The 25227-nt window shown below is 62.2% G+C and overlaps 1 protein-coding gene across 2 annotated transcripts; it reads left to right on the top strand.

The window, feature by feature from the left end:
* The first annotated feature begins 283 nt into the window (after positions 1-283).
* Positions 284-21298, top strand: INAVA (innate immunity activator). 2 transcript variants are annotated; one of them, XM_060285013.1, is made up of 10 exons: positions 284-444; positions 8763-8911; positions 9815-9939; positions 10331-10447; positions 11017-11233; positions 15922-15975; positions 16783-16993; positions 17173-17331; positions 19141-19753; positions 21206-21298. In XM_060285013.1, the coding sequence occupies exons 1-10, from the start codon at positions 284-286 to the stop codon at positions 21296-21298; spliced, it is 1899 nt and encodes a 632-aa protein (XP_060140996.1). The 2 variants fall into 2 exon arrangements, with proteins under 2 accessions (XP_060140996.1, XP_060141000.1); XM_060285017.1 differs by lacking the exon at positions 284-444 and having other exon boundaries at positions 8857-8911; positions 19141-19696.
* Positions 21299-25227: the final 3929 nt, after the last annotated feature.

Raw genomic sequence — 25227 nt, 5'->3', positions numbered from 1 at the left:
GGCCCGGGTCCGGGAGGAGCCTCCCCCGCCGGGCCGCGGGAACTGGCTGCGCGGGGGGGTCCCGCCGCGCGCGCGTCCGGAAGCGGGAAGAGGGGGCCGGCCTCGCCCCGCGCCCGGGTCCCCGCGGGACGCCCACCCCCGCGGGCACCTCCCCGCCCCGACGCGCGGCCCCGCCCCGGCTCCCGGATCGGACTCCCGGGTCCCTTCCTGCGTCTTTCCCCTCTTTCCTCTGGGCCTTGGTACGCCCCAGGGGACAGATGTCTTGGGATCTTTAACATTTGGGATGCTGCAAATGCCGAAGTTAAATGAAATACCTCCGGGGAGGGGAGGCCGGGAGGAGTCGCGGGGGGAGGAGAGCTGGCCTGGACGAGCAGGTCCCGAGGCTGCGAGGCGCGCGCGGGGGGCGCGGGGGCAGGCGGGCGGCGAGGGATCTCCATGGGACAGGTAAGGGGGAGCGCCGGGGCGCGACGCGGGAGCCGGGGAGATCGAGCCCCTAACCCACAGTCTTCCGCCTTAGAGGAGGGGGCCCTGCGGGGAATGGGGGGAATTTGCCGGGGGGTGGGAATTCCGAGTTCCTACCGAAAATGCATGTTTCCGTCTCCTCGACCTTTCTCCTCCGACCTTCCCCACGCCTGTGGATCCCCTGGCAGGTTCCGGGAAGGCAGACAAAAGGAGCCGAGTCTCGGGCCGCCTGGACGCGGAGGGCGCGGTGGGGGAGGGGAGCAGGGTGGACCGGACAAAGGGGCTTTTTGAGGAGAGCCTAGAGGTCTGATTCCAGGGCGCATTCCAGGCCGTCGTGGAGTCCCCTGTCCCAGCCCGCTCCACCATCGCTCGCTGGAGGCGAGCACCTTTCCCACTGGGAAGGGAGGAGAGGGGAAAGAAAACAGTTTGAGGAACCATCTCCCGCCCCCCTCGCCTGGAGGGTCCCGGGATATTTCCCTCCTTTCTCTTTTCACTGTTTTGGCTCGAGCCGCCGACCATTGGCTCCTTAATTGTTTAAGTGAAATTGTAGGAGCGCCTGAGACTCTTCTTTGCTGGGTGCTGGTTGGGGCGTCAGGTCGGGCCCTTGCTCTGACTTCCGATCTCATGTATCACAGGAAACTTAAAGGAGGAACTTAAAAAAAATAATGGAGAGTGGATGGATGCAGGAGGTGCAAGAGTTTTCTGATTCAGGACTTTTCCTTAGGAGATGAAAACCCTAAAGAGATGCAATTTTTTCCCTTCTTTCAAAGATCAGATTCCAAGTGTGTGGGGAAACCCCACTTCCTCACCAATGATGCTGTGGGGTTGGGGTTCAGGGCACTGGCTGGGAGCAGGGCGCTGAACCCCACGTTCTCAGCAGGCCTCTGGAATGCCCACTCTGGATACTTTGAATTGAAGGGCATGGCAGCCAGGGAGATCCATGGCCTTGGGGATCTTGGGAGAGTTGGTTGGCTGGTCCCACTCCAAGCCTCAGATCCTGCTGGGCTGGGAAATGCTGCGTGTGAATTTGAGGGAGCAAGGGGCCTTGGAGGATTCCAGAGGATCAACGCGGAGACTGGTCGGTCCTCTGTCCTTCTCTCCCTGAGCTCAGAGATGGGGGTGGTTACCTGAGGGCGGGATTCTTAACTGGGTCCGTGGGCACCGAAGCATCTGTGGATAGCATTCAGAGGGTCGTGTACTCGGATGGGAAGGGTTTATTTTTCACTAACCTTTACTGAAATTTAGCATTGCCTTGTAACCCTTGGTAGTACCTGTGATTTGCCATTAATAGACACCACAGAGGGTTTCATATCACGGTGCAGTTGTGATCGCTGTCTTGAAACCTGGTTTACCGTCGGTCATGAAACATCGTTTACCATCGTCATTGCTACGGAACTGCCCACTACTAGATCCTGTTTGATGTTAATAAAGAAACATATATAGATTACTATGTTTCACTGTTTTTAGAACTGTATTTAATATAATCCATTATCTTAGTGATTCTCTTCATCTTAGTTTATGCATTAAAAAATATGCTATGAGTTGATTCTAGAAACTTCCATCACTCCCTCCCCCCCGGAGCTGGGGGATGGGCAAGGTGGAGGCTGGGTGGAGGCAGCTTCAGAGTCAACTCCTCTGTTTGTTGTGGGAAGACTGTGACAAACCTGTGGGGGGGAAGGGAAGGGCTGCGGGCTCTTTGGGAGACCCAGAGGAGGCCCCCCAGCCCAGGGGGGCTGTCCCCTGTTGGGGCCCCTCAGCCTAGGTAAAGAAGGCGGTGGTCAGCCTGGAGGGCTCAGGGCTCACATTGTTTGGACAGAGGGTGTGCACAGGAATGTGAGGGGAGATGGGTGTGTGTGCAGGGGGAGTGGGGAGACTGCCTGTGTTGGTGACACAGCTCCACAGAAGGTGGTTGGGGGGGTGACTTCCTCTGTCATCCCTGCCCTGGGGGCTGGGACAGGGGCTGGGGAGGTGTTCTTTGGGGCTGGAGAGGTGGTCTTGAAGCTCGGGATGTGGTCTAGGGGCTGGGGATTAGGTCTTTGGGGCTGGGGTGGTGGTTTTCCAGCTGGGGACGTGGTCTTGGGGCTGGCTAGGTGGTCTTTGGGGCTGCGGAGGTGGTATTTGGGGCTGGGGAGGTGGTCTTGGGGTTGGGGGGTTGGTCTTTGTGACTGGGGAGTTGGTCTTTGGGGCTGGGGAGGTGGTAGTGGCGCTGGGGGTTTGGTCTTTGGGGCTGGGGAGATGGTCTTGGGGCTGGGGAGATGGTCTCGGGGCTCGGGGGTTGGTTTTTGGGACTGGGGGTTGGTCTTTGGGGCTGGGGAGGTGGTCTTTTGAATGGGGAGGTGGTCTTTGGTGTTGGGAAGGTGATCTTTGCAGCTGGGGAGGTTGTCTAGGGGCAGGGGAGGTGAACTAGGGGCTGGGGAGGTGGTGTAGGGGCTGGGGAAGTGGTCTTGAGGCTGGAGTGGTGGTCTTGGGGCTGTGGAGGTGGTCTGTGGGCTGGGGAGGTGGTCAAGGGGCTGAGGAGGTGGTCTTGGGGCTGGGAGTGGGTCTAGGGGCTGGGGAGGTGGTCTTTGGGGCTGTGGAGGTGGTCTCTGGGGCTGGGGAGGTGGTCTTGGGGCTGGGGAGGTGTTCTTTGGGGCTGGGACATGTTCTTTGGGGCTGGAGAGGTGGTCTTGGGGCTCGGGATGTGGTCTAGGGGCTGGGGAGTTGGTCTTTGGAGCTGGGGTGTGGTCTTCTGGCTGGGGACATGGTCTTGGGGCTGGCTAGGTGGACTTTGGGGGGGGGTCTAGGGGCTGGGGAGGTGGCCTAGAGTCTGGGGAGGTGGTCTTTGGGGCTCGGGAGGTGGTCTTGGGGATGGGGAGGTGGTCTAGGTGTGGGGAGTTGGTGTAGGGGCTCGGGAGGTTGTCTTCGAGCTGGGGATTTGTCTAGGGGCTGGGGAGGTGGTCTGCGGGCTGGGAGGTAGACTTGTGGCTGGGGAAATTGTCTAGGGGCTGGGGCAGTGGTCCTGGGGCTGGGGAGGTGATCTTTGGGACTGGTGAGGTGGTATTCTGGCTGGGAGGTGGTCTTTTGGTTGGAGAGGTGGTCTAGGGGCTGTGGAGGTGGGCTAGGGGCTGTGGAGGTGGGCTAGGGGCAGGGGAGGTGGTCTAGGGGCTGGGGAGGTGGTCTAGGGGCTGGGGAGGTGGTCTAGGGGCTGGGGAGGTGGGCTAGGGGCAGGGGAGGTGGGCTAGGGGCTGGGGAGGTGGTCTAGGGGCTGGGGAGTTGGTCTTTGGGGCTGGGGTGGTGGTCTAGGGGCTGGGGACGGGGTCTTGGGGCTGGCTAGGTGGTTTTTGAGGCTCGGGATGTGGTCTAGGGGCTGGAGAGGTGGACTAGGGGCTGGGGAGGTGGTCTTTGCCGCTGGGGAGGTGGTCTAGGGGCTCGGGAGGTGGTCTAGGGGCTGGGGAGTTGGTCTTTGGGGCTGGGAAGGTTGTCTTCCGCTTGGGGCTGTGGTCTTGGGGCTGTGGACGTTTTCTTTGGGGCTGGGGAGTTGGTCTTTGGGGCTGGGGAAGTGGTCCTGGGGCTGAGGGGTGGTCTTTGGGGCTGTGGAGGTGGTCTTTGGTGCTGGGTAGGTGGTGTAGGGGCAGGGGAGGTGGTCTTTAGGGGTGGGTCTAAGGGCTGGGGAGGTGTTCTAGGAGCTTGGGAGGTGTTCTAGGGGCTGGGGAGGTGGTTTTTTGGGCTGGGGAGGAGGTCTTTGTGGCTGGGGAGGTGGTGTAGGGGTTGGGGACGTGGTCTTTGGGGCTGGGAAGGTGGGCTAGGGGCTGGTGAGGTGGCCCAGTGGCTGGGGAGGTGGTCTAGGGGCTGTGGATGAGGTCTTTGGGGCTGGGGAGGTGGTCTTGGGGCTGGGGAGGTGGTCTTTGGGGCTGGGGAGGTGGTCTAGGCACTGAGGAGGTGGTCTTGAAGCTGGGGAGGTGGTCTTTGGCGATGGGGAGGTCGACTAGGGACTGAGGAGGTGGTCTTTGGGGCTGGGGAGGTGGTCGTTGGGGCTGGGGAGGTGGTCTTTGGGGCAGGGGAGGTGGACTAAGGGCTGAGTATGTGGTCTTGGGGCTTGGGAGGTGGTCTAGGGGGTGGGGAGGTAGTTGTTGGGGCTGGGGAGGTGACCTTTGGGGCTGGGGTTGTGGTCTTTGGGGCTGGGGAGGTGGTCGTTGGGTCTGGGGAGGTGGTCTTTGGGTCTGGGGAGGTGGTTTAGGGGCTGGGGAGGTGGTCTTTGGGGCTGGAGAGGTGGTCTAGGGGCTGGGGAGGTAGTATATAGGGCTGGGGAGGTGGTCGCGGGGCTAGGGACATGGTCTAGGGCCTGGGGAGATGCTCTTGTGGCTGGGGAGGTGGTCTAGGGCCTGGAGAGGTGGTCTTGTGGCTGGGGTGGTGGTCTTTGGGGCTGGAGTGGTGCTATAGGGACTGGAGAGGTGGTCTAGGGGCTGGGGAGGTGGTCTAGGGGCTGGGAAGGTAGTCTTTGGCGCTAGGTATTTGGTCTTGGGGATGGGGAGGTGGTCTAGGGGTTCGGGAGGTGGTCTTGGAGCTGGGATTGGTCTAGGGGATGGGGAGGTTGTCTACGGGCTCGAGAGGTGGTCTTGGGGCTGGGGAGCTCATCTTGGTGTTGGGGGAGTGGAGCTACTGGAGACTCGTGAGTGCTGGGATCCCAAGGTGAGGGGCGTGGTGAGAAAAGCAGGTGGCGTTAAGCCTTGAGGGGTCTCCTTCGTGTGCAGCGCTGTCTGTCTTCTTGCCTCCTGTGATGGGTCACAGTGTCTTTGGCCCTTGCTTCCACCAATGAAATAGAGTGAATTCCAAACTGTTGGTTTTCCTTGAAGGTCAGTGGCGTGGAGACCCAGAGGCTCATTCCTTGTAGGGAACAAGTTCCATTTTGGTCTCTGGCCCCCGGTGGTTGGGGGACTGAGCTTAGACCCCGGGATCCCAGTGGCCCTCCTGTGGACTAGGGAGAGGACTGGGGTCCATGTCAATGCGCCATGGGCCCTGTGGAGGGATGGTTGTAAAGATAAACAGGGAGGTGGCGGCCATGATGATTCTGGAGGGAAATGTCTGTGATCAGAATAGCCTGGCCTGCTGTGGGACCCCAGAGCCGCCCCGCGTGGAGTTCCGGGGTCACGGCCCGGCCCGGAGTTTCTAATCTCATCTGGCCTTGGCCCCGCTTCAGGGTCTGGGGAGCAGGGACCCTCCTTGTCAGCATGTAGGTTTCTCGCCGGTGGTCCCCATGCGCTGGGGTCTTCGCCTGCTCTGGGCGCTGCGCGGAGCCGGAATCTGGGGGGGCGGGCGGCTCAGCACAGGGCAGGGGGGCCCTTGAGGCCGCGAAGGCCTGATCCCTGCTGCCTTCTTCTGGGGTTCCTCCGTGGGGAGCCCCTTTCTCCCGCCTGTGCGGCCCCCGGAAGTGCAGAGGCCCGGGCTGCCTGTGGGGCAGGCTTTGCTCTGGGAAGGGCTTGCTCACCGCTCCTCCCTCTGACTCAGGTTGGAACAAGTAACCTGGCTCCCCTGGCCGGGCAGCCTGGGAGGGACACAGGCGGGACCAGGGGAGGGACAGCCACCGGCCATCGGCGTGGGGAGCGGAAGTGGGCCAGAGAGCACGGGGCGGCCTGGGACACCCTGAGGAGACATGCCAGGCCCCTCGGTCCCCTGACTTGGGACCAGGGGCATTTCCCGGACTCCTGGACTGAGCTGGAAGCAGGTGAGGGTGGGGCAGCTGGAGCCGGTCTTTGGGGCGAGGGCAAGCCGGCCCAGGGGTGGGGGGGGCCCAGCGGTGGCCGTCAGCCACAGGGCACAGGGGTGATGGGGGTGCTGGTGGGCTCGGATGGGGACCCGGCACTGTAGTTCCCAGGCCTCAGTTTCCACGGGAGCGGGGAAGGCTGGGACGAGAGAGTCCCAGGGCCTCCCTTTGGGGCCACATTTGTGACGGGAGAGGGTCCCAGTGGCTCAGCCCGAGGGCAAGTGCACGGCGCTCCCCTTCCTCCCCTGTTGTCCTCCTCTGCCTTTTCCTGGGGGTTTGCGTTCGTTTGCTTGTTCTCCATTCTTTTTCTCTGTTCGGGGTGGACGGATAGGGCTTGCCACCTGGGGCTGCGGGTCTGGAGGGCAGGGAGGGTTCCCATGCGGAGAGGCGGGGATATTCCCAGAACTGCCTATATCTGAAAGGCATGCCTTCAACACCCACGGGAGCCTGCGGGCCCTGGGACAGGGTCCCCGAAGCCGGAGGGCCGCCCCCGGGGAGGCAGATGAGCGGGCCGCACAGGTGTGGGTCCTTCCTGCTCAACCTGGCGCTATCCAGATTCAGTGTGGGGACTGGCCAGGGCCCCGGGTACCGTCCAGTTGTCACCGTGCCTGTGAGGACGGGAGGCCCAGCCAGGTGAGGTGAGGTGAGCTCCCCTAAGATCACATAGGTGATGGCAGGATCCAGGCTGGAATCTGGGGCTTCCAACCTCCGGTCCGTGCTCTCTGCCCTACTTGGAGCAGGCCTGCCCCCGACCCTGGCCAGAGGGAGGAAGGGGCCGAGGGGGCCGTTCTGCCGGGCCACCCCTCGGTCCCGGCAATTCCTGCTCACTCTGCAACAGGCAACAGCATGAGAAGCAGGGCTGAGTTGTCAGAGCTTCCCAAGGCGACTCCTTAATGGTTAATAATTAATTAGTAAGTGTGAGTAATGGATGGCTTCCCTCCCACATCACCCCCTCCCTCGTCCAAGCAGACGTGCTAGGACGGCCTTGCTTCCTTGCTCTGACAGGGCCCTGCCCCTGGCTGCTGGGGAGGCCCACAGGCTGCCCAGGGCTCTGCAGCGGGCGGCGGGGGAGCTGCCTGCCGTCTGTCCCGCTCCATCTCCAGGAGGGATGAGGGTTTGGGAGGGTGAACCGGCCAGAGCTAACTCACGCCCAGTACCCTGGTCTCGGTTCCCAGAACGTGTGGCCAGGCTCTCTCCTTGGCATCTTCGCAAAGGCCCCATATAAACTTTAAAAAAAAAAAAAATCCTCCCCTCCACTCTCTAGACTTCCTTGGAGAACTGAAACTCCAAAGTGCAGGTACCTATTGTTTTCAGGGCGAGGTTTTTAACAGGCCCAAGGTGCTCTGATAGGCTGTGCTGTTTCTGTAGGTCTGTAAAGCTGTCCATGGGCAGAGAGGTGCTCCTGGGGCCTGGCCGTCAGCGGTCCCTCCTCCCGGGGCCTGGCTGCGGGCTCAGCTTGTCTCCCACTGGCTGAGGAGCCCCCCTGCCCAGCAGTGATGCCCTGAGGAGAAGCAGGAGAAGCTCCAGACAGAGACTCCGGAGGACTTCTGCACGGTTGCTCAATGGCTGACTCAGGGAGCAGGTGGCTGGGCTTCCAGGCCGCCTGCCCGGGCCCCGCCCGCGCTCCCCACCCTGGCTCCAGCCAGCCGCCGCCAGGCCCCGGCCAGCTGGGACCCTGAGCAGGGGTGCAGACTTGGCGAGGAGAGAGGGGGCGCCAGCGGGTGCGGCCGGGGTGACTGCTGCCGGCAGACGCACACCTGGAACTCTACCTGAGCTGCATACGTGCGCCCGGCCCGGGCAAGCAGAGTGGCCGTGGTCTCCTTCCCATCTTGGGGCAGCTTTGGCTCTGGTCACCCCTCCAGCCCCGGCAGCACGCGCCCAACACACATGCACGTGCGCGCTGCCTCGCTCCCGGCTGTGGGGTGTGAGGTCCGGGCCCCCTCCCCTTCGAGGGGCCTCCCAGGCATAGCTGGTGGCCCGGGAGTTGGCTCACGGCTTTGGGCACCTGCCCTCGGGTGGACCGCCTGGTGTAGACAGACAGCAGGCAGCCTGGGCTGTGGGCCTCGGGACAGGGCCTGGCTGAGTGCCCGGTGCCCTCACCCACGGGGGCAGCGGGATGGGTCTCGGGCTGAGGACCGTCAGCCGTGCCTCCCTCCTGGCACCGACGTTTCCCCTCCCTCCTCTCCTTCCCTTCCTCCTTGACTTGTCCTCCCACCTTTTTCTTGTTCCCTCCTTTCCATCCTCTCTCTTTGCTCCTGTCCTCATGGGCTTTCTCCCCAGTGTCGTGGTCCCTGTGGCCACCACTGCTGTCACCCCTTGGGCTCGGAGGCCTCTCTGGGAAGGAGGCGGCAGGGGCCCAGGCTGGGCCCAGGGCAGGTGCGCTGGAGAGGCCCACAGAGCCTTCTGTCCGCAGCGCCCCTAGCACTGACACCCCCATCCCAGACTCACTCCCCCGGAAGCATGGGCCTCACGCCACATCTCCCACCCTCACCCACCTGACTCAACAGCTCTGTTTGGAGGCAAGGGGGTTTACGTGTATCATTTTTTGTTCTTTTAAAAGCTGGGGAAACTCCAGGCCACCTGCACATCCTGGCCCAGGCTGGGAAGGGTGTCGGCCCCTCCTCCTCTGTGCCCCCTCCTCCCAGAAGTCCACCATGGAGAGCAAGGATGAGGTCAGCGACACCGACAGCGGCATCATCCTGCAGTCTGGTGAGGGCTTTGGGCGCCCCCGACCCCACCAACTCCTCGAGTCCCAGGCTCCAGGCCCGGCCAGGCTGAGGGGCCCAAGGCGGGGGCGGCGGGGAGGCCACTGTGCGGGGAAGGGGGGTGCAGACCCTGGAAGGGCTGAGAGTTTTCCTCCCTGGGTGGGAGTGGGGGCTCTGGCCTGGAGTGCCAATCCTATCTGAACAGCTACCTGCCGTGTTCAGCTCTGGCCCCATGATTCCTAAGAAGCTGAAAACTCTTATCTGGTTCGCGGGAAGGGGCCGTGGCTCAGGCTGGCCACAGCCGATGGGCCCAGTCGGGTCTGGTTTGGACAGAGAGAGAAGATGCGCGTGCAGTGTGTGTGTGTGTGTGTGTGTGTGTGTAGGTGTGTGTATGTGTGTGAGAGAGTGTGTGTATGTATGTAGGTGTGTATATGTGTGAGAGTGTGTGTATGTGTGTGCGTGTATGTGTGTCTATATGTGTGTATGTGTGTGTATATGTGTGTGAGTGTGTATGTGTGTGTATGTATGTGTATATGTGTATGTGTATGTGTGTGTGTGTGTGTGTGTGTGTGTGTGTGTGAGAGGGGTGGGGGAGCAGACAAGGAAGAAGGCACCTGCCACGGGTGGCGGCTGGGAAGGGAAGGGCGGGAAGGAACGGGCTCTGACCACAGCCTGGCCCTCACCGCACACGGCCGAGGGGCCGCCCGTCCCTCCGAGCCGTAACGGTGCCGTCGGGCCGCCGGGGTACACGCCGCCTTTTGGGTGTGACACGGCCTGCTGTGGCGGCCGGCCCGCAGCCTGGGCAGGCGTGAGGCCGCCTGAGCGCGCGTGTGCGCCGTCAGCCCCGGGGGCGTCCCACGGCGCCCGGGACAGGCTCCCCTGAGCGCGCGCCCCTGCCCCGCCACAGGCCCCGACAGCCCGGTGGCCCCCGCGAAGGAGCTGACCCACGCGGTGCGCAAGCAGCAGAGGGCCCTGGAGGCGCGGCTGGAGGCCTGCCTGGAGGAGCTGAGGAGGATCTGCCTGCGGGAAGCGGTGAGGCTGGGCCCCCGCCGCACACAAGCGCGGGCTTAACCCCGGGGGCTGGAGCCGCGTGCTGGGCTGTCGGTGCCGAGGAGTGGGAGGCCCGGTCCTGAGAAAGTTCTGGGGGTCCGACGGGGCACCGGATGGCACAGCGAGGGGACAGCTCTCCCCGCAGCGCCCAGGCATATGGCCGGGCAGAGGAGGGGCTGCAGGGGACCATAGCCAGGCCAGGGCAGATCCCCGGACGAGGGACAGCCCTGGACGCTGGGACGCGCGGAGATGGGCAGAGGCCTCTGGGGAAGGGCGGCACAGGTCACCCAGGGCCCGCCGGACGGGCTGTTCCTGCTCGGCCAAGGGCTGGGTGCGTGGAGAGCGGCTTGGCACAAACTTGCTCCCCCCGCAGGAGCTGACGGGCATCCTGCCTGCAGAGTACCCCTTCAGACCGGGGGAGAAGGCCCCCAAGGTCCGCCGCAGGATCGGAGCCGCTTACAAACTGGACGAGTGGGCCTTGCACAGAGAGGTGAGGTGCTGCAGGGCGCCGTCCCTGCTCCCCGAGGCTGGCGGCTGTGGTCCCCAGGCCTTGCTTCCCCTCCGCAGGGGTCTCTGCTCTAGCATCACACAGCTCAGGCCGCTTGGCTCTGCGTGGACGAGGGGCACCCGCCAACGTGTAGCCCACGTGGCCTCAGGGAAGCCGTGCCAGTGCCGGGAGGGCTGGGACCTCAAGGGAGGACGTGGGGTTCAGTCCCCTGAGGGCAGAAGGCCAGCCAAGAGCGCAGCCGGCCCGGAGAGGCAGTGGCCTGTGTGGACGGGTCGCTCTGGCTCCTGGGGCCATCCTCCCCTTTCTCAGCACGGGAGGAGGGCCGTGGGGTGGCTTGGACCCTCGGGTCCCTCCCCGTGGTGTGACGGGTGGCTCGTCTGCCTGGCCCTTTGGGGTGGGAGGGAAGCGTCCACCTCAGTCCCTCCCCGCCTGGCTCGGGGTCAGGCTGCTGGGTGGGTCCTGGGCCAGCTGCTCGGAGGCCTGGGCCCTGGACACCGCCGTCTGCTGGGGGTCTGGGCCGTTCCGGTGTCGCTCACTGCGTCCTCCCCCAGGACCCACTGAGCAGCCTGGAGAGGGAGCTGGCCCTGCAGCTGCAGATCGCCGAGGCCGCGCGGCGCCTGTGCCGGGAGGGGAACCTGGGCCGCCAGGCGCGCCGGCAGCGGAAGCACGCGGTGCAGCAGGAAGAGAAGAAGCTGCGGGACCTGCAGCGCTGCCTGGGGGAGTGGCAGCGAGGCAACGGGGCCCCTCCCACCCCGGCCCCAGGCCCAGGTGAGCAGCGGCCGGTCCCAGACCCATCCGTCCCGTCGAGGGAAACCTGCTTCCCCGGTCCGCCCCACCCCATCCTGACCCGTGGCAACCCCACAAGCCTCAGCCCAGTCATCACCCTCCCCTGAGACCCTCCCCATTCCCTTAGAAAACAACCCACTCCTCCCTCGGAATCCACGCCCTGCAGGAGGCCTCCCGGACAGGAGGCACCCCCAGGCTGACCTCAGCTTATCTCGAGGGCTTGTCCAGCCCTCCGATCCCAGGCCCACAGGGCAGGTGGTCCCGTGAGCACGGCCGAGGGCCCACATTCTGTGCATATCTGCTCGCTGCACTGCTGCAGGGCCCCGGCGGATGCTCTGGTGGAAGTGCACACCCACCGTCCCTGAAGTACCTAGAACCGCCCAGTCAGGACTGGGGCCCCGCGCTCTGTTCTCTAGTTACTTTGCCTCTTAGTCTAGTCCCTGAGCCCGGGGTCCAGCGCCCGCTGACTGTGCGGCACCTAGTGAGTCGTCCAGGCCCAGGCGTCAGTGGACATCGTGCGTCCAGGCCGGTTCCTCTTCCAGCAAGTGGTTCTGGGCCCTCGCGTGTGGCTTTTTCTTTCTCCTGACCCGAGCCCAACCTGTCGGGTCAGTCCTTGGAGGCCTCCCTTCCGTTCCGGCGCCAGGGCATTGGGCTCGCCCTGCCCCAGGCCTCTCCTGGCTCCCAGGCCTCCTGTGCGTGTGAGGGAGCTGGCACAGGGAGTTGGGCCCTGGGCTGAACCGGATCTGGGGCCTCCACCTGGGCTCCCCAGCTCCCACCCCTGCCCCTCAGGTCAGCTTTGTGCCAAGGCTGCCTCCTGCCCCGGTTGGGCACGTGGCCTCTAATTTAGGGTGAGTCCAGACGCCTCCCAGGTCCCCCCCAGCAGCCAGGGGTGGAGGACGAGGGAGGAGATGCCTCCACGCGACAGCTGACCCAGTAACCCCGGGCGACGGGGCGACCCAGGCAGGACGGCCGACCGGCTCTGGTGGAGAGGGGCCTCCGTCCTCCCTCTTCCTGACAGGGCCCAGGATGCGAGCTCCCCTTGAAAGGCAGCTGCTGACTTGGGCACGGAAGCCCCTGAGGGCTCGTCGCTGTCCTGGTGGCAGGGGCCCGGGGGGCTGTGCCCCGTCTGTGTGTCCCAGCCCCTCCTGTGTCCCGTCTGGCCTCACACCGCCCTGTGGGCTCCTCTGACCACAGGCCTGCGGTGTGGGGTGGTGGACGGTGTAGGGCTGTGGCTCTGCTCCTATCATTGCACGATGAGGCTGCTTGTTGGGAGTGGGGAGCAGGCCAGGACACGCCTGGGGCTTGGCCAACCACCCGCGGGAGGGGGCACTTAGTCCAGGGGAAACAGAGCTGTGGGGAAGGGGCTTGGCCATGCGACTGCTTCCACCCTCCTGATCAGAGGGGCAGCTCTGCTCTCCACCTGCAGCCCTGGCCTGACCAGGCCGAGGTCCTGGGTCTAGTGTCCTGTGTCGATGAGGCCCGAGGTCCTGGGTCTAGTGTGCTGTGGTGATGAGGCCCGAGGTCCTGGATCTAGTGTCCTGTGTTGACGAGGCCTGAGGTCCTGGGTCTAGTGTCCTGTGTCGATGAGGCCTGAGGTCCTGGGTCTAGTGTGCTGCGGTGATGAGGCCCGAGGTCCTGGGTCTTACGTCCTGTGTCGATCAGGCCTGAGGTCCTGGGTCTAACGTCCTGTGTCGACGAGGCCTGAGGTCCTGGGTCTAGTGTCCTGTGTTGATGAGGCCTGAGGTCCTGGGTCTAACGTCCTGTGTCGATGAGGCCTGAGGTCCTGGATCTAGTGTCCTGTGTCGACGAGGCCTGAGGTCCTGGGTCTAACGTCCTGTGTCGACGAGGCCTGAGGTCCTGGGTCTAACGTCCTGTGTCGACGAGGCCTGAGGTCCTGGGTCTAGTGTCCTGTGTTGATGAGGCCTGAGGTCCTGGGTCTAACGTCCTGTGTCGATGAGGCCCGAGGTCCTGGGTCTAGTGTCCTGTGTCGATGAGGCCCGAGGTCCTGGGTCTAGTGTGCTGTGGTGATGAGGCCCGAGGTCCTGGATCTAGTGTCCTGTGTCGACGAGGCCCGAGGTCCTGGGTCTAGTGTCCTGTGTCGATGAGGCCTGAGGTCCTGGATCTAGTGTCCTGTGTTGACGAGGCCTGAGGTCCTTGTTGCAATGTCTTCTCCTGGGAGCCCAGGAGGAGGTGGTTCTAGACAGGTAGTTCCTGCTCTTGGCCATCTGCCCAGCTGGGCTCGCCCTGAAAGCAGGAAGTAGAGAGGGATTAATAGTTAACTAGCAATAAAGATGTATGAAAAAATAATTAGTAGCTGAAAGGTGTTTTGAATTAAAGAGAAAAAAAAAAGCAAACAAACTAACCCAAAAAAAGTTAGAAAAATCCACCCACCCTCTTGGTCTCCGCAGGAAGGTTACTCAATTTGGAACCTAATTCTACCAGGTGGCAGCCATTAGCTTGTCCTCTGCAGGTGGCGGGAGCGGTCAGCTGCGGGGCGAATCGACCACAGGGAGCCTGATGAGAAAGGCCCCCCAGCACCGAGCTGACGTAACAGGTGCTCAGGACGCACTTGTTGATTAGCGGCGCCTGTGCTGGCAACGCTGGTAGGAGCTCTTCCATGATGAAACGTTCCAGATCTGTGCTGTCCAATACGGCAGCACTCACTGCATGGGACTGTTGAACACTTGGACTGTGACCCGTGCGGCTGAGAAACTAAAATTTTAATTTAATTTAAAATAGCCCATGCAGCCAGTGGCTGCTGCACGGGACGGTGCAGCTTTGAGGATGCCCAGCGTTTGCATGGCCTCTGCCTGGGGTGTCCGCCTGCCGCTGCAGGGCTGTGGGCAGGGCTGTGGGGCAGCGTGGCCAAGACAGCAAGCAGCCCCCATGAACCACCTGATTAAGCCGCCGGGGCTGATGGCTGTCTTCCCAGACCATATATTCAAACCCCAAACACATGACTATACCCAGCCCCCGACCCCGGCATCCCGGGACCGTGACAGTAACAGTCCCACAATTTCTTCCAGTTGACATTTGTGAAACATAAACATCTCGGTTCCCCAGGTTTTTGTTAAAGATCAGAGGCTGGGAACCAGCATTAGCTAAGAGCACGTCTCCCCAGTTGAACTTTAAAGCACGGGCTGCTCCGTGGGCAGCCGACCCTGCATGTTTACAGACTGCTCTGTGTAAAGGTTCTGTCTCATTTAAATTGAGGAGCAAACGTTGACAAACTTCTGTAAAGGTCCAGGGAGTAAATGTTTTAGGCTCGTGGGCCATGTGGCCTCCGTCATTACTACTCAGCTTGGCCATCGTAGCATGAAAGCAGCCAGACGTTACGTAAACAAACCCACAGTTGTGTTTCAATACAACTTTATTTATAAAACCAGCCAGAAAAAAAAATTTTTTAAGGGACTTCGCTGGTGGTCCAGCGGTTAAGACTCTGTGCTTCCACTGCAGGGGGCACGGGTCAGGGAACTAAGATCCCGCATGCCTCGCGGTGTGGCCAAAAAAAAAAAAAAAAAAAATCCAGTTAACTGGATTTGTCCCACAGGCCTGCCACCAGCCAATCCCTGTTATAGAGGATTTTCAGATGGCTGGAAACGGAATCTACTTTTCTTAGAATTTTCTGGTTAATGACCTCTGCATGAAAGGCCAGCTAACAGGAGAGCCCATAAATGGTGGTGGTGAAGGGCCAGACTCTGGTCAGACGGTCTGGGTGTGAATCTGACTCAACCACCTTCCGGCAGTTTGACCTAAGCTATGTTATCAGCTCCTCCAAGCCTCTGTGTCCTGAGCTGCTACGGGGAGATGGTCATCTCACCGTACATGGTTGTTATGAGGATCCCGTGAATTCACGTATATAAGGCGCTTAGAAAAGCCCAAGAGAAATAATTAGCTATTGTCAGTTTGCCCTCACCCGCGTTCTCAAATGTAGTTGAAAATGCTTTGTGAGTTCCCGCCGGGTCATGTTAGGTGTAGACCGAGTATCTGAAGTTTCAGTGTTTTAGGGACAATGGTAAATTTGAGTCCTCTGTCTTCCTGGGTCCAGACTGCTGCTGCCCATGCAGAAGGACCGTCCTCCATGTCCTTAGGCGGCTGTCCTGTCACCAGGGAAGGACCTTCCTGACCCGGACGGCCACTCTCACTTGAACTGTGAGAGCCCATGACCCCATAGCTGCAATTCCCACTCTCGCTGGTAATGCAGGGGTTCTCAGATTCGCGGGTGCTTGAGTTGAGCTGTATTTATGGTATCAGAAAACTATACAACAGTTAGCAAAAATCTCTTTACCCCGGGGGCCTTCCAAAATGACTCTCTGCCTTCCCCTCCACTGCCTGGAAACCCCGCCAGAGGAAGGCCTGGCTTTTTTTTTTTTTTTAATAGATGGGGAAACGGAGGCCCAGAGCGTTGAAGTGGCTTATTCGAGGTTACAAAACTAAAGGCAGAGCCAGGATTAAAATGGAGTTTCCTGTCTCCTCACTCCTATTTGCTGACTTTTATTTTCTCCTTCCAAGTGATAAATTCACACCTAGCACAGAACTGAACACGTGGTTGGTATCTCCCGATAAGGGATGCTATCAGGAAGGGGGCGGGGCAGCTGCTCAGCACTGCTGATGCCCCAGCTCTGCGGGGGGATTTCTTCACCTCCTCCTCTCTCCTTTGGCCTCCCCAGAGCACGGCGCCTCAGATGACAGCTCCCTGTTGGACGGGCTGCTCCGTGAGGAAGGTGAGAGGGCGGTTTAGGGGCTGTTGTGAGCGCTGGGCTCCTCCGCGAGAACTCGGGGCTTGGGTGGCGTTGGCTGTGAGTTCTCAGTGAGCTAAAGGAGGCGGGAGCCGGGCTGGGCTCAGCGTCCGCTCCACCTGTGCGCCCTGTGCGTGGGTGAGGGGGGGATGTGCTGACGCTTTGCCGGTCCAGGTGCTCGGTCATCGTGACCGGGAGGGGAAGGGGAATCCAGCAGAGCCTTGGGCCCCGGGCCTCCCTGCCTTTGCCTGGGACTTAGCCTTTACGTCCATACGCACCCGTCAGAGCCTCAGCCATCGGGCCACGGTCATTGCGCTTTGTGAAAACAGGGTAGCACTGAGGGAGGAAACACAAGTCCGTAGATTGAGAACCCTGGTGACAAACCCTAACGATGCTGAGGGGTCAAGGTGGGCCAAGAGGGTGGTGAGGTCCTGCCCAGGGGAGGGCCCAGGCCAGTAAGGAAACAGCACACGTGGGCACAGCGTGAGAGGAAGAAGAGGGAAACAGGAGGTTAGCTGCAGATATGGCATCAGGAATAAAGGTTAGAGAGGGGAGTCATGTGAGCCAAGAGAGTCAATCTGGGGAGGCTTCCTGTAGGAGGCAGGTATAAAATGGAGCTGTAAGGAGTAAGTCTGAAAGGAGAATAAAGTGTTTAGAAGCATCTAGGCCCAGAGCCATGGCCTGGCACTGCCAGACCGGCAGCCACGGGAGGGCGGGCCAGGCACAGGCCACGGAGGTTCTGGTTGGGCTGGTTCCCCCACCACTGCCCTCCCGGGCTTCCTTTACCTGCAGAGGCATCTCAAGTGCCAAAACCTCCCCCAGAGTCCCCAGATGCGCCTTCCCGGCCTCTCCCGCCCCAAACCCTCGAGGGGCTGCAGCCAGCAGGCCTTGACACGGGGGGCCTGGAGCGGGCCCCCATCCAGAACAGCCCCTGGAAGGAGACGAGCCTGGACCACCCGTACGAGAAGCCCAGGAAGTCTTCCGAGCCCGGAAGCGAGTCCAGGTCAGGCGGGGGGAAGGGAGGGCAAGGAGCAGGTGGGATCTGGGCGGGGGGGGCACTGTGCAGGAGACCCCCATCCTGCGTGTGATGGTGGGAGGCATGAGTCCGTCCCTCCGCACACCGGAGCCCCTGGATGGAGGCATTCCTGCTGCTGACCTGTCTCCAATCCCTCCAATCTCCAGCAGCCCGGCCAGCACCCCGCAGGATGGGCCCAGCGAGTCTAGTCCTGCCTCCTGCTACGTGGTCCCCGTCCGCAACGTTGCTGGGCAGCGGCAGGGCCGCATCAGTGCCCCGGCCACCCCTGAGATGCAGGGCAGGAGGGGCCAGTCACAGCCCCTGAGGTAAGAGACAGGCCACCCCAGTGATGCAGGGGGCGAGACCCACCATTGAGAATTTACCTTCGGAGGGTGGTGGCTTCCAGGATTATGTGGGACACCCGTGGGTGACACATGGCTTGTGCAGTGGCTTCTCCTTGGGATCTTTTCTTAAGCACCTCTCAACAGAGGCTGCACCCCAACCAGCAAAGCCAAGGGCGAGTCCCTTGTGAAGCAAGGTGTTTTCTTCCAAAGACTCCGGTTTTGTCTCTTTGCACAACCAGATTCCACTTTTCTCCCCGTCTCTGCACACTCTCCTGCGAGAGCAGGGGTGTACCTTAGAAGATACTTTTGCAGTTGTCTGTGATTGTTTTATTATTAGTCTCTTGACGATGGACGGGTCACGTTTTCAACGGACGTACAGTTGATTCTCATTACTTGGGTAGTTATGTCCTGTGAAGTGCAAATGCTGAACCGCTGCTCCCGGGGACACACAGGGTTACAGCTTCTGGTCACAACGTGTCTGTCAACTGATCCATACGTAACCTTGTTTTATGGGGTTTCTGTTTAAAGACACCTTATCTAATACGTACCATCAACTCATTAACATTGAACTCAGGGCCAACAGCCCTAGATCTCACGCCTGAACGAAGCTCATCTAACATGTTATTTTCTCCGTAAATCACGTCCCAGCTTCCTTGAGCTCAGGACACCAGACGGTCCTGCAGCATCAACTTTGGGGCCATTTTAAACACTGAAATCACCAACAAAATGCACAAAAATACGAAAAGCATGATACTAAATAGACTGTGGGAATCGTATGAGAGCTGAACCCAGAACTCAGCGCCTCGGCTGGGAAAGCCTGCTGGGCCCTGCGTGTGTCCACACGTGACCACGAAAGCGCCGGGAGCGTTGATTTTGAGGCTATAAATCAATTTGAGCAGTCGGTGAATTTGCAAATACAGAACCCATGAATAATGACAATCCACTCAATGCTCCTTTCCAAGTTCCCTGCTGTTTGGTGCTCGTTTCGGTGACCGAGTTACGACAGGCAGTGTCGGCCACACCGTCCTACAGCCCAGGGCACCCTCAGGACATTGATGGGTTCTTCCATCAGGTTAACTTTGCTTCTGGGCAGCACTGGGCTGGAGTCCAGAAATGCATCTTATAGTTTACATACTGGGGGGCCTTTTTACACACAGGGCCTTTGTGCAGATTAGTGAAAGGCGCCCCCGCTGGACGGACAGGCCTGCTCCCGGGGTGCTGGCAGAGGGAGGCTGGATTCCAGCCCCGCTGGCTGTCCGGAGCTAGTGCCCTGGGGAGGGCCACCTGCATGCGGCCACCCTGTCCTAGCCGGCTGGGGCTGCCATATAGAACAGCGCAGCTGGACACAAACCACCGCCTCCAGACTGGGAGGCGGCAAGTCCAGGATGCAGATGCCCCAGGGCGGTTTCTCCTGAGGCCTCTGCCCTTGGCTGTAGAGGGGCCCGCCCTCTCCTCTCTTCACTGGTAGCCCCTCGGGGTGGGCCACACACCAGCTTCACGCCTTCACCTCGGACGCTTGACGGCGTCCGCCCGTTCAGATTGTGTGGATGAAATGCCACTGGACGCCTCGCACCTGAGATGGCTGAGAACAGGAGGCAGCCGTGGGTGGCCTCCGTGACCCAAACCCCAGCGTGCAGTGGAGCAGTGGTGTGGGGTGCAGGAGGGGCGTGTAGGGCGAGCCGGGCCAGGAGGCTGTGGGCACGTGGGGAGGCGTGGCCGAGGCCGCGCACGCGCGATGCCTTCCCCGCCGCCCAGGCAGGGCTGGCTCAGAGCCCCCTCTTCTCTCCATAGGACCGACCCCTTCCGCGCGGGCCCCGACGGCAGGGGTCGCAGCGCCCTCCCGCGCCGCCGCCCCACTTACTACACGGTGACTGCACCCGCTCCCGTGCCGTGCCCCGCCTGCCACTCGTGCTCCGAGGACAGCGGTTCCGACGCCTCCAGCCTGTCGCACCCGACGCCCCCCGGCAGCAGCAGCCCCGACATCTCCTTCCTGCGGCCACCGTCCCCGCCCGCGCCGCCCCGCCCGCGCGTGCCCCGCGGCCCCCGACTCCGGCCTCCCCCCGCCTGCCTGAGGGCCGCGCGCTACCTGGTGCTGGCTGAGGGCCGCCCGCCGCCCGGCCAGTGGGTCGAGTGGGGCCCGGGCCGCGGCGAGGACGCGGCCGCCCCGCGCTGGCAGCGCCCACCGCCCGCCCACGGCCGCGTGGTCCGGACGCCCTCTTTGCGCGACAGCCCCGCGGGCCGCGGGCTCAGCAAGGCGGCCGTGTCCGAGGAGCTCAAGTCGTGGCACGAGCGGGCCCGGCTCCGGAGCTCACGCCCCCACTCGCTGGACCGCCAGGGGGCTTTCCGCGTGCGCAGCCTGCCGCCTGGCGCCGAAAGCTTCGCGCGCACACAGGTACGCGCACGGGTCCGGCCCTCCCAGGTCCCGCGATCTGGCGCTGGGGCGCAGGCGCAAGGCCTGCAGTCCGGTGGCCGGGCAGCTTTCAGCTCGGAGGAATAGGCCCCAGAGCATTTCCTCGCGGCTCTGGAAGGCCCGCAGGAAGACTCCCCTGGCAGCCTCCTGAGTTCGCCTGCGCGTTTAGCTCTAGAGCGCGTGTCCACGTGCGCCAGTGGAGGTGACCCTCCCAGACACCTAAGACCTTTTTTCCTAATGGCTCCACCGATGATCTACAAAACAGATAGGCCTCTATTTATAACCATAAGGCCAATCCCCATCACCCCCCAGTCTCCCGACTTGAGTGCCCAGGACGGAGGGAGAGTCTGGCAGTGTGTATGCAGGGGCCATAACCTGTGACTGCCTGTCAGCCAGCTACTGCGCCCCACTCCGCTCCCGCCGCCCAGCTGAGAAGCAGGGTGACTGATGGCTAAGGGCGCAGGCCCCGGTTCAAGTCTCAGCTCTGCCAGCACTGGGCAGGTTTATTAACTCCCCTGATCCTCTGTCACGCTCTCTATGAAATGGGAGTCTTAAAGGACCCATCACAGAGGGGCAGTAAGAACTTGAAATGAGTTAATATGTGTGAAATGATTAGAGCAATGCATAGAAAGTACTAATATGTGGTGTTATTATCACCTGGGGCCCCCTGAGGTCAGGGACCGAGTTGGTGGGCAGCATATAGGTGGAGCACCCCGACATGAGGTAGCATGGCCACTCTTGATTTCTGTGCCCAGTTTTTTCTTTCTGGAAGAGGGGGACCGTGCATGAGCTTTTTTTCTGGCCGCGTGGCATGTGGGATCTTAGTTCCCCGACCAGGGATCGGACCCGTGCCCCCTGCACTGGGAGCGCTGAGTCTTAACCACTGGACCGCCAGGGAAGTGCTGAGTGAGCCTTTCTTTATTGCTCCCTGGGAAGGAGGGCTCTGCAGGGGGTGTGCTCCAGAAGCCCCCGACAGGCTGCTGCTTTGAGACCCAAGATTCTGGCCGGGCCCAGCTGCACCTCCCTCCCCCGCCCCCAGTCCTCTGGGCTGCAGCTGGCTTCCTGGGCCTGGCAGCACCCTGGCCGCAGTCCCAGGCCGCACCCTCCAGCTGACGTGCCTTTCCATGCCTGCGAGCTTGGACCTGTCCTTGGCCCGGGCCCAGCCCATCCCAACCTGCCAGACGGGGAGGGTGATGAGAAGTGAGCTGGGCGGGATGGGGTGGGGGTGGAGCAAAGGTCAGGGTGCCCGTCACACCCCAAAGAAAGCTGGAGTGGAAAGGGATGAGGGCACAGAGAGCCTGCCGCGGAGGCGAGGGCTGAGTGGCTGGGCCGGTGCTGCCACCGGTCAGCGTCCTTAGGGGACAAGGATGGTGTGGCCGGGCTTGCTGTCCTGCTGTCTCTACCTGCTTTGCTCACCCACCTCTCCTTTCCCCCTGGCCCGGGCAGGTGCCCACCGTGTGTGTGCTCCGGAGATCGCCTGAGGGGGCCCCCGTGCAAGTGTTTGTACCTGAGAATGGAGAGATCATCAGCCAGGTGTGACCCTGGGCTCCGGACACCGTGGCCGGCAGGCCGAAGAGACTGCTTCCCAGCGGGGCTGGGGCTGCGACCGCCCACCCTTGAAGCCCTCTTCGGCTCTCCTCCCCCATCGCAGGTCGATGACCTGGAGCTGAGACTTTTTTTTTTTTTTTTTTTACCAGTTTTTGTTCAGAAGCTCTGGCCTATGGATTTATATTTGATCCCTGTAATATGACAATGCTTTATTGCCCAGGGACAGGCCTACTGGACTCGAGGCCTTGCCTCTGGCTAACAGCATCTGTCTCCGTGCAAGACGTGTGGTAGGGGACGCATCCCCAGAGAACAGCCCCTGGCCCTCCTGCCCCACTGCCGCTGGGGGCTGCACGTCCCTCCCCCATTTCCCAGCTCTCAGGCTGTAGGGTGCCCGGGCTGGGGGCGAGTCGTCCCCTCTGTGATGTGCTCTGTGATGCACACACCGAGCTAGGTTAAAGGTCAGTGTGTCCTGGCGGAGTCTTGTCTCCCTGGGCTCTGCTCTTTTCCTGACCCCGTGACTTCCTTGTAGGGGCCCCTGTCACTGTGTGCGCTCTTGTCCTGAGGCTCCCAGCATCGACCCGGACCCAGGAGCCTTGGGCTGGAGGCCTCTCCAGATTGGAGCATCCGTAGGCCCTGGCCGGGAGCTGACCACCTTCTCTGGGCCTCTTGAGGGCTTGCAGGCCACCGCCCGCTCCCCCTGCAACCGCCCCACTTCCTCTGATGTCTTTTCATCGTCGTCATCCTAAAAACCAGCGCTTTACATGTGCTTCTGGAAGGGCGCCCCCTGTGGCGCGTTCCCAGGGCCGGAGGTGTCATTGCTCCTTCCCGCACTCGGCTGTGCTGCCCCGAGACTGGATTTCCTTGAAGGAGGGCAAGTCCTTGTTTTTACAGACATGGGGACACCCGCCTTGCAGGGTGTTAATGAGTCATCCTAGTGCTGAGACTTGAGGCCCGGAAGCTGGCTGTGCTAAGACCGTCCGTGGTCCCGGGCTCTCATCCTTGGGCCTTTGCTGCCGGGTCGGATCCCCAGATAGGGGTCCTGCTCCCAGGAGAGAGCCGCTGAGCTGAGGCTGGGAGGTTTGGGCGCACCAGGCACTGACCTTGCCCACATGGCGTCCTCTGTCTGTAGGACGGGGGCTACACAGACAGCTCGAGGCTCTAAGAACTTTGAGGCCTGGCCCGGACGAGGCACAGTTCTCCCGCTGCCTGGGGCAGGGCGGCCTGGCCCAGGGGTCGGGAGGAGGGAGGGGCCTGAGGGGAAGCCTGCATCCCCGTGCTCCCGGCCCGCAGCATCCTGGCTCTGGGAGCACCTGCCCCGTCGTGTTGACTTTGGGCGCTGTTCCGTGGCGGTGGGTGTCTGAGCGCGTTGCCCTTGAGCGCAGCCTCTGCCCCCTGCCGCCCCGGGTCCTCGCGGAGTGCGCCCTCCACGCCCGCGAGTCCTTCGCGTTGACTTACTGGTCCTGTGTGATGCCTGGTGCGCCTGAGAAGTGGCTGTGTTCTCGGCGGTGGGGTTTCCGTGCCAGTTACTCCAATAAAGTCTGTCTTTGTGAGGCGGAGCTGGTGAGGAAGGTTCTTTTGTGCTGAATTTCGTGAGCAGAGGATCTGGCCAGGTCCCTGGGGGGCGGGGGGTGGGGTGGGGGGGAAGCTCTCTGCGTCCCCGGGCAGGATGGAAGCAGGAGTTGAAGCTCCTTGGTCCCCCTACGCCCGGGGCCCAAGGAGCTGGGCTCTGGGGGTCCCTCCCCGAGAAGGACCCGGGGCCACGGCAGCCCCTGGGGGTTCCGAGACTGTGCTCAGCGATGGGAGGGGCTGAGCCTCCTCAGAGCCGTTCTGGGGGGAGAAACGGCCCCTCTTCTCCAAAGCTGGTTGAGGTCGGGGGCGGGGGGGGGGGGCGGACTGCCCAGGTCACAACGGGGCGGGGAGGGCAGCTCGCATGGGCTACCTCCATGCCTGCCCTGCAGGGGCCGCTCTGGAACCCAGCGCAGCGGCCCCTGGAGCCTCGATGCCCAGGATGGGCATGGGCCCCAGAGCTGAGGCACCAAGTGTCAGGTGAGGCGTCCCTTCCGCTGGCCCTCGCGGCGGCCCCGGGGCAGGGCGTGAGGCTGGGCAGATGCCCGTTGGTGGGCTGGCCTCACTGTGCCCTCTGCCCTCCCTGGGCTCCAGGGACTGCGGCTTTGGGGGCCGGGGCGCTCCATTCTGGGGTGGGCTCCGAGGGGACACAGCCCAGGGTCTCTGGAAAAGTGTGAGCATCCCAATCTCAGACCTGAACCTCTTCCACCAAACTGAGTCGTGAATCACGGCCCAGATTTTGTGGATTCTGTGTTTTAGACCATTATAAGGAGTGAGGCCCAGGGAAACCATGACCAGTGTCCCCAGGGTGCATGCCGAGGGGGAAGCTCCCCAGCAAAGGGAGCAACCAAGTCCAGCGAGCAGGACGGGGCGGCAGGAGGAGACGGGCCCCTGGAGGGTCCTCTGGGGGCAGGGGCAGTGGGCACCCCGGCTGGGGACCCAGTGTCCAGCGTGGGAGACGCGGCCAGGCAGCACTTCCCTCCTGCTCCCAGGCAGGACCTGGGCAGACATCTGGGGGCTGTTAGCCCCCCAACCGCAGGGCAGAATGGGATTATGAATTGGGCAAGGGGTCGGGGGCTTCAGGATTTCAGCAGCGAGCCTCCCAAGGCAGAGGGATGGGAGGCCACCTCTGAGTCTGAAGCATCCACATGCAGAGAGGTGGGGAGGAAGCAGAGCCCTTCAGAGGGTCCCCACTTCCCAGGGGGAGGGAGTGGGGAGCCGGCAGTGGGACCGGAGGGGGCACCGCTCAGCCAGTTGCCTTTCCTTTTCTGCAGCCCGCCCTGGCTGCCGCCCCGAGTGTGCAGATGGACTCACCTCCCAACAAGGTCACCTTTTCACCATTGGCTGACCGTGTCTCTTGGAACCCTAACTTAGCAGGTGAGTCAGCCCAGGAAGGGGCTCTGTCTCAGCTCCCAGCGGCTCAGAGGTGATGGTGCTTGGTTGCCCAGCCCTCGCTGGCGACTCACTGATCGGCACGAGTCTGCCCACTCCTGGCCGCCCAGTCGCAGCTCTGGTCTCTGCGTGCCTGTCCCTTTTGAGACCTGCCTCCCTGAGGGGCCTGGAGCTGGATGGGGGCCAGGACATTGTCTGGGGCTCTTGACCGTTCAGGAGAGCCACGGCAGACCTCTAGGCCCACCGGTGTGTCAGCAAGTCCCGGATCCCACCCCTGACTTCCCAACTCTTAAATCCAGCTGCCCGGTGACATTTCCACTTTGATGCCTCGTAGGCGTCCCAGCTGCGCTCCCTCCGGACTCTGCTGCTAGCCCCAGACCCGCCCCACCCACTCGTGCAGTCCCTCAGGCTCCACATCTGCGCTTCTGTGTTCTCTCACACCCAGCTCACTGCTCTCCCTTCTTGGTCCTGCCTTCCGCATAGATACAGAGTCTGAGCGCTTTCTCCTACCTGCCCTGGTCCCAGCCCCCATCACCCCTCCCTTAGATTATTACCGTGCACCCCCTGCCACACTCCACACCGTCCCTCTAGTCTCAACTAGTCTCAACTCAACGGCCAGGGTGATTCTGTTGAACAAAACAGACCCCCTGCCACTGTTTTACCGGGAACCTACCCAGGGCTCCATCCCTTACAGAGCAAAAGCCAGAGTCCCTACAGCCATCCTTACCGTGGCCTCACGAGGCCCTCCTGACCTGTGCCCTGACCGCTCTGCGTTCGTGGCTGGCCGCTGTCCCCGCTCCCCCAACTCCAGGCTCCAGGCCTCCGGGCTGTTGCAGGAACGTATCAGGCGTGGTCCTGCCCCAGGGCCTTTGCGAGGGCTGCTCTTCTGGCCTAGAAAGTTCTTTCCCCAGGTATCTGTAGGGCTGGCTTCTCACGGCCTCCAGGGCCACTCAGGTTCAGTC

Source organism: Globicephala melas, chromosome 1 (assembly GCF_963455315.2).
Source record: "Globicephala melas chromosome 1, mGloMel1.2, whole genome shotgun sequence".
NCBI classification, from domain to species: Eukaryota; Metazoa; Chordata; class Mammalia; order Artiodactyla; family Delphinidae; genus Globicephala; species Globicephala melas.
Note: the sequence above shows the minus strand (reverse complement) of the source record. Positions and strands in the feature narration are given on the sequence as shown.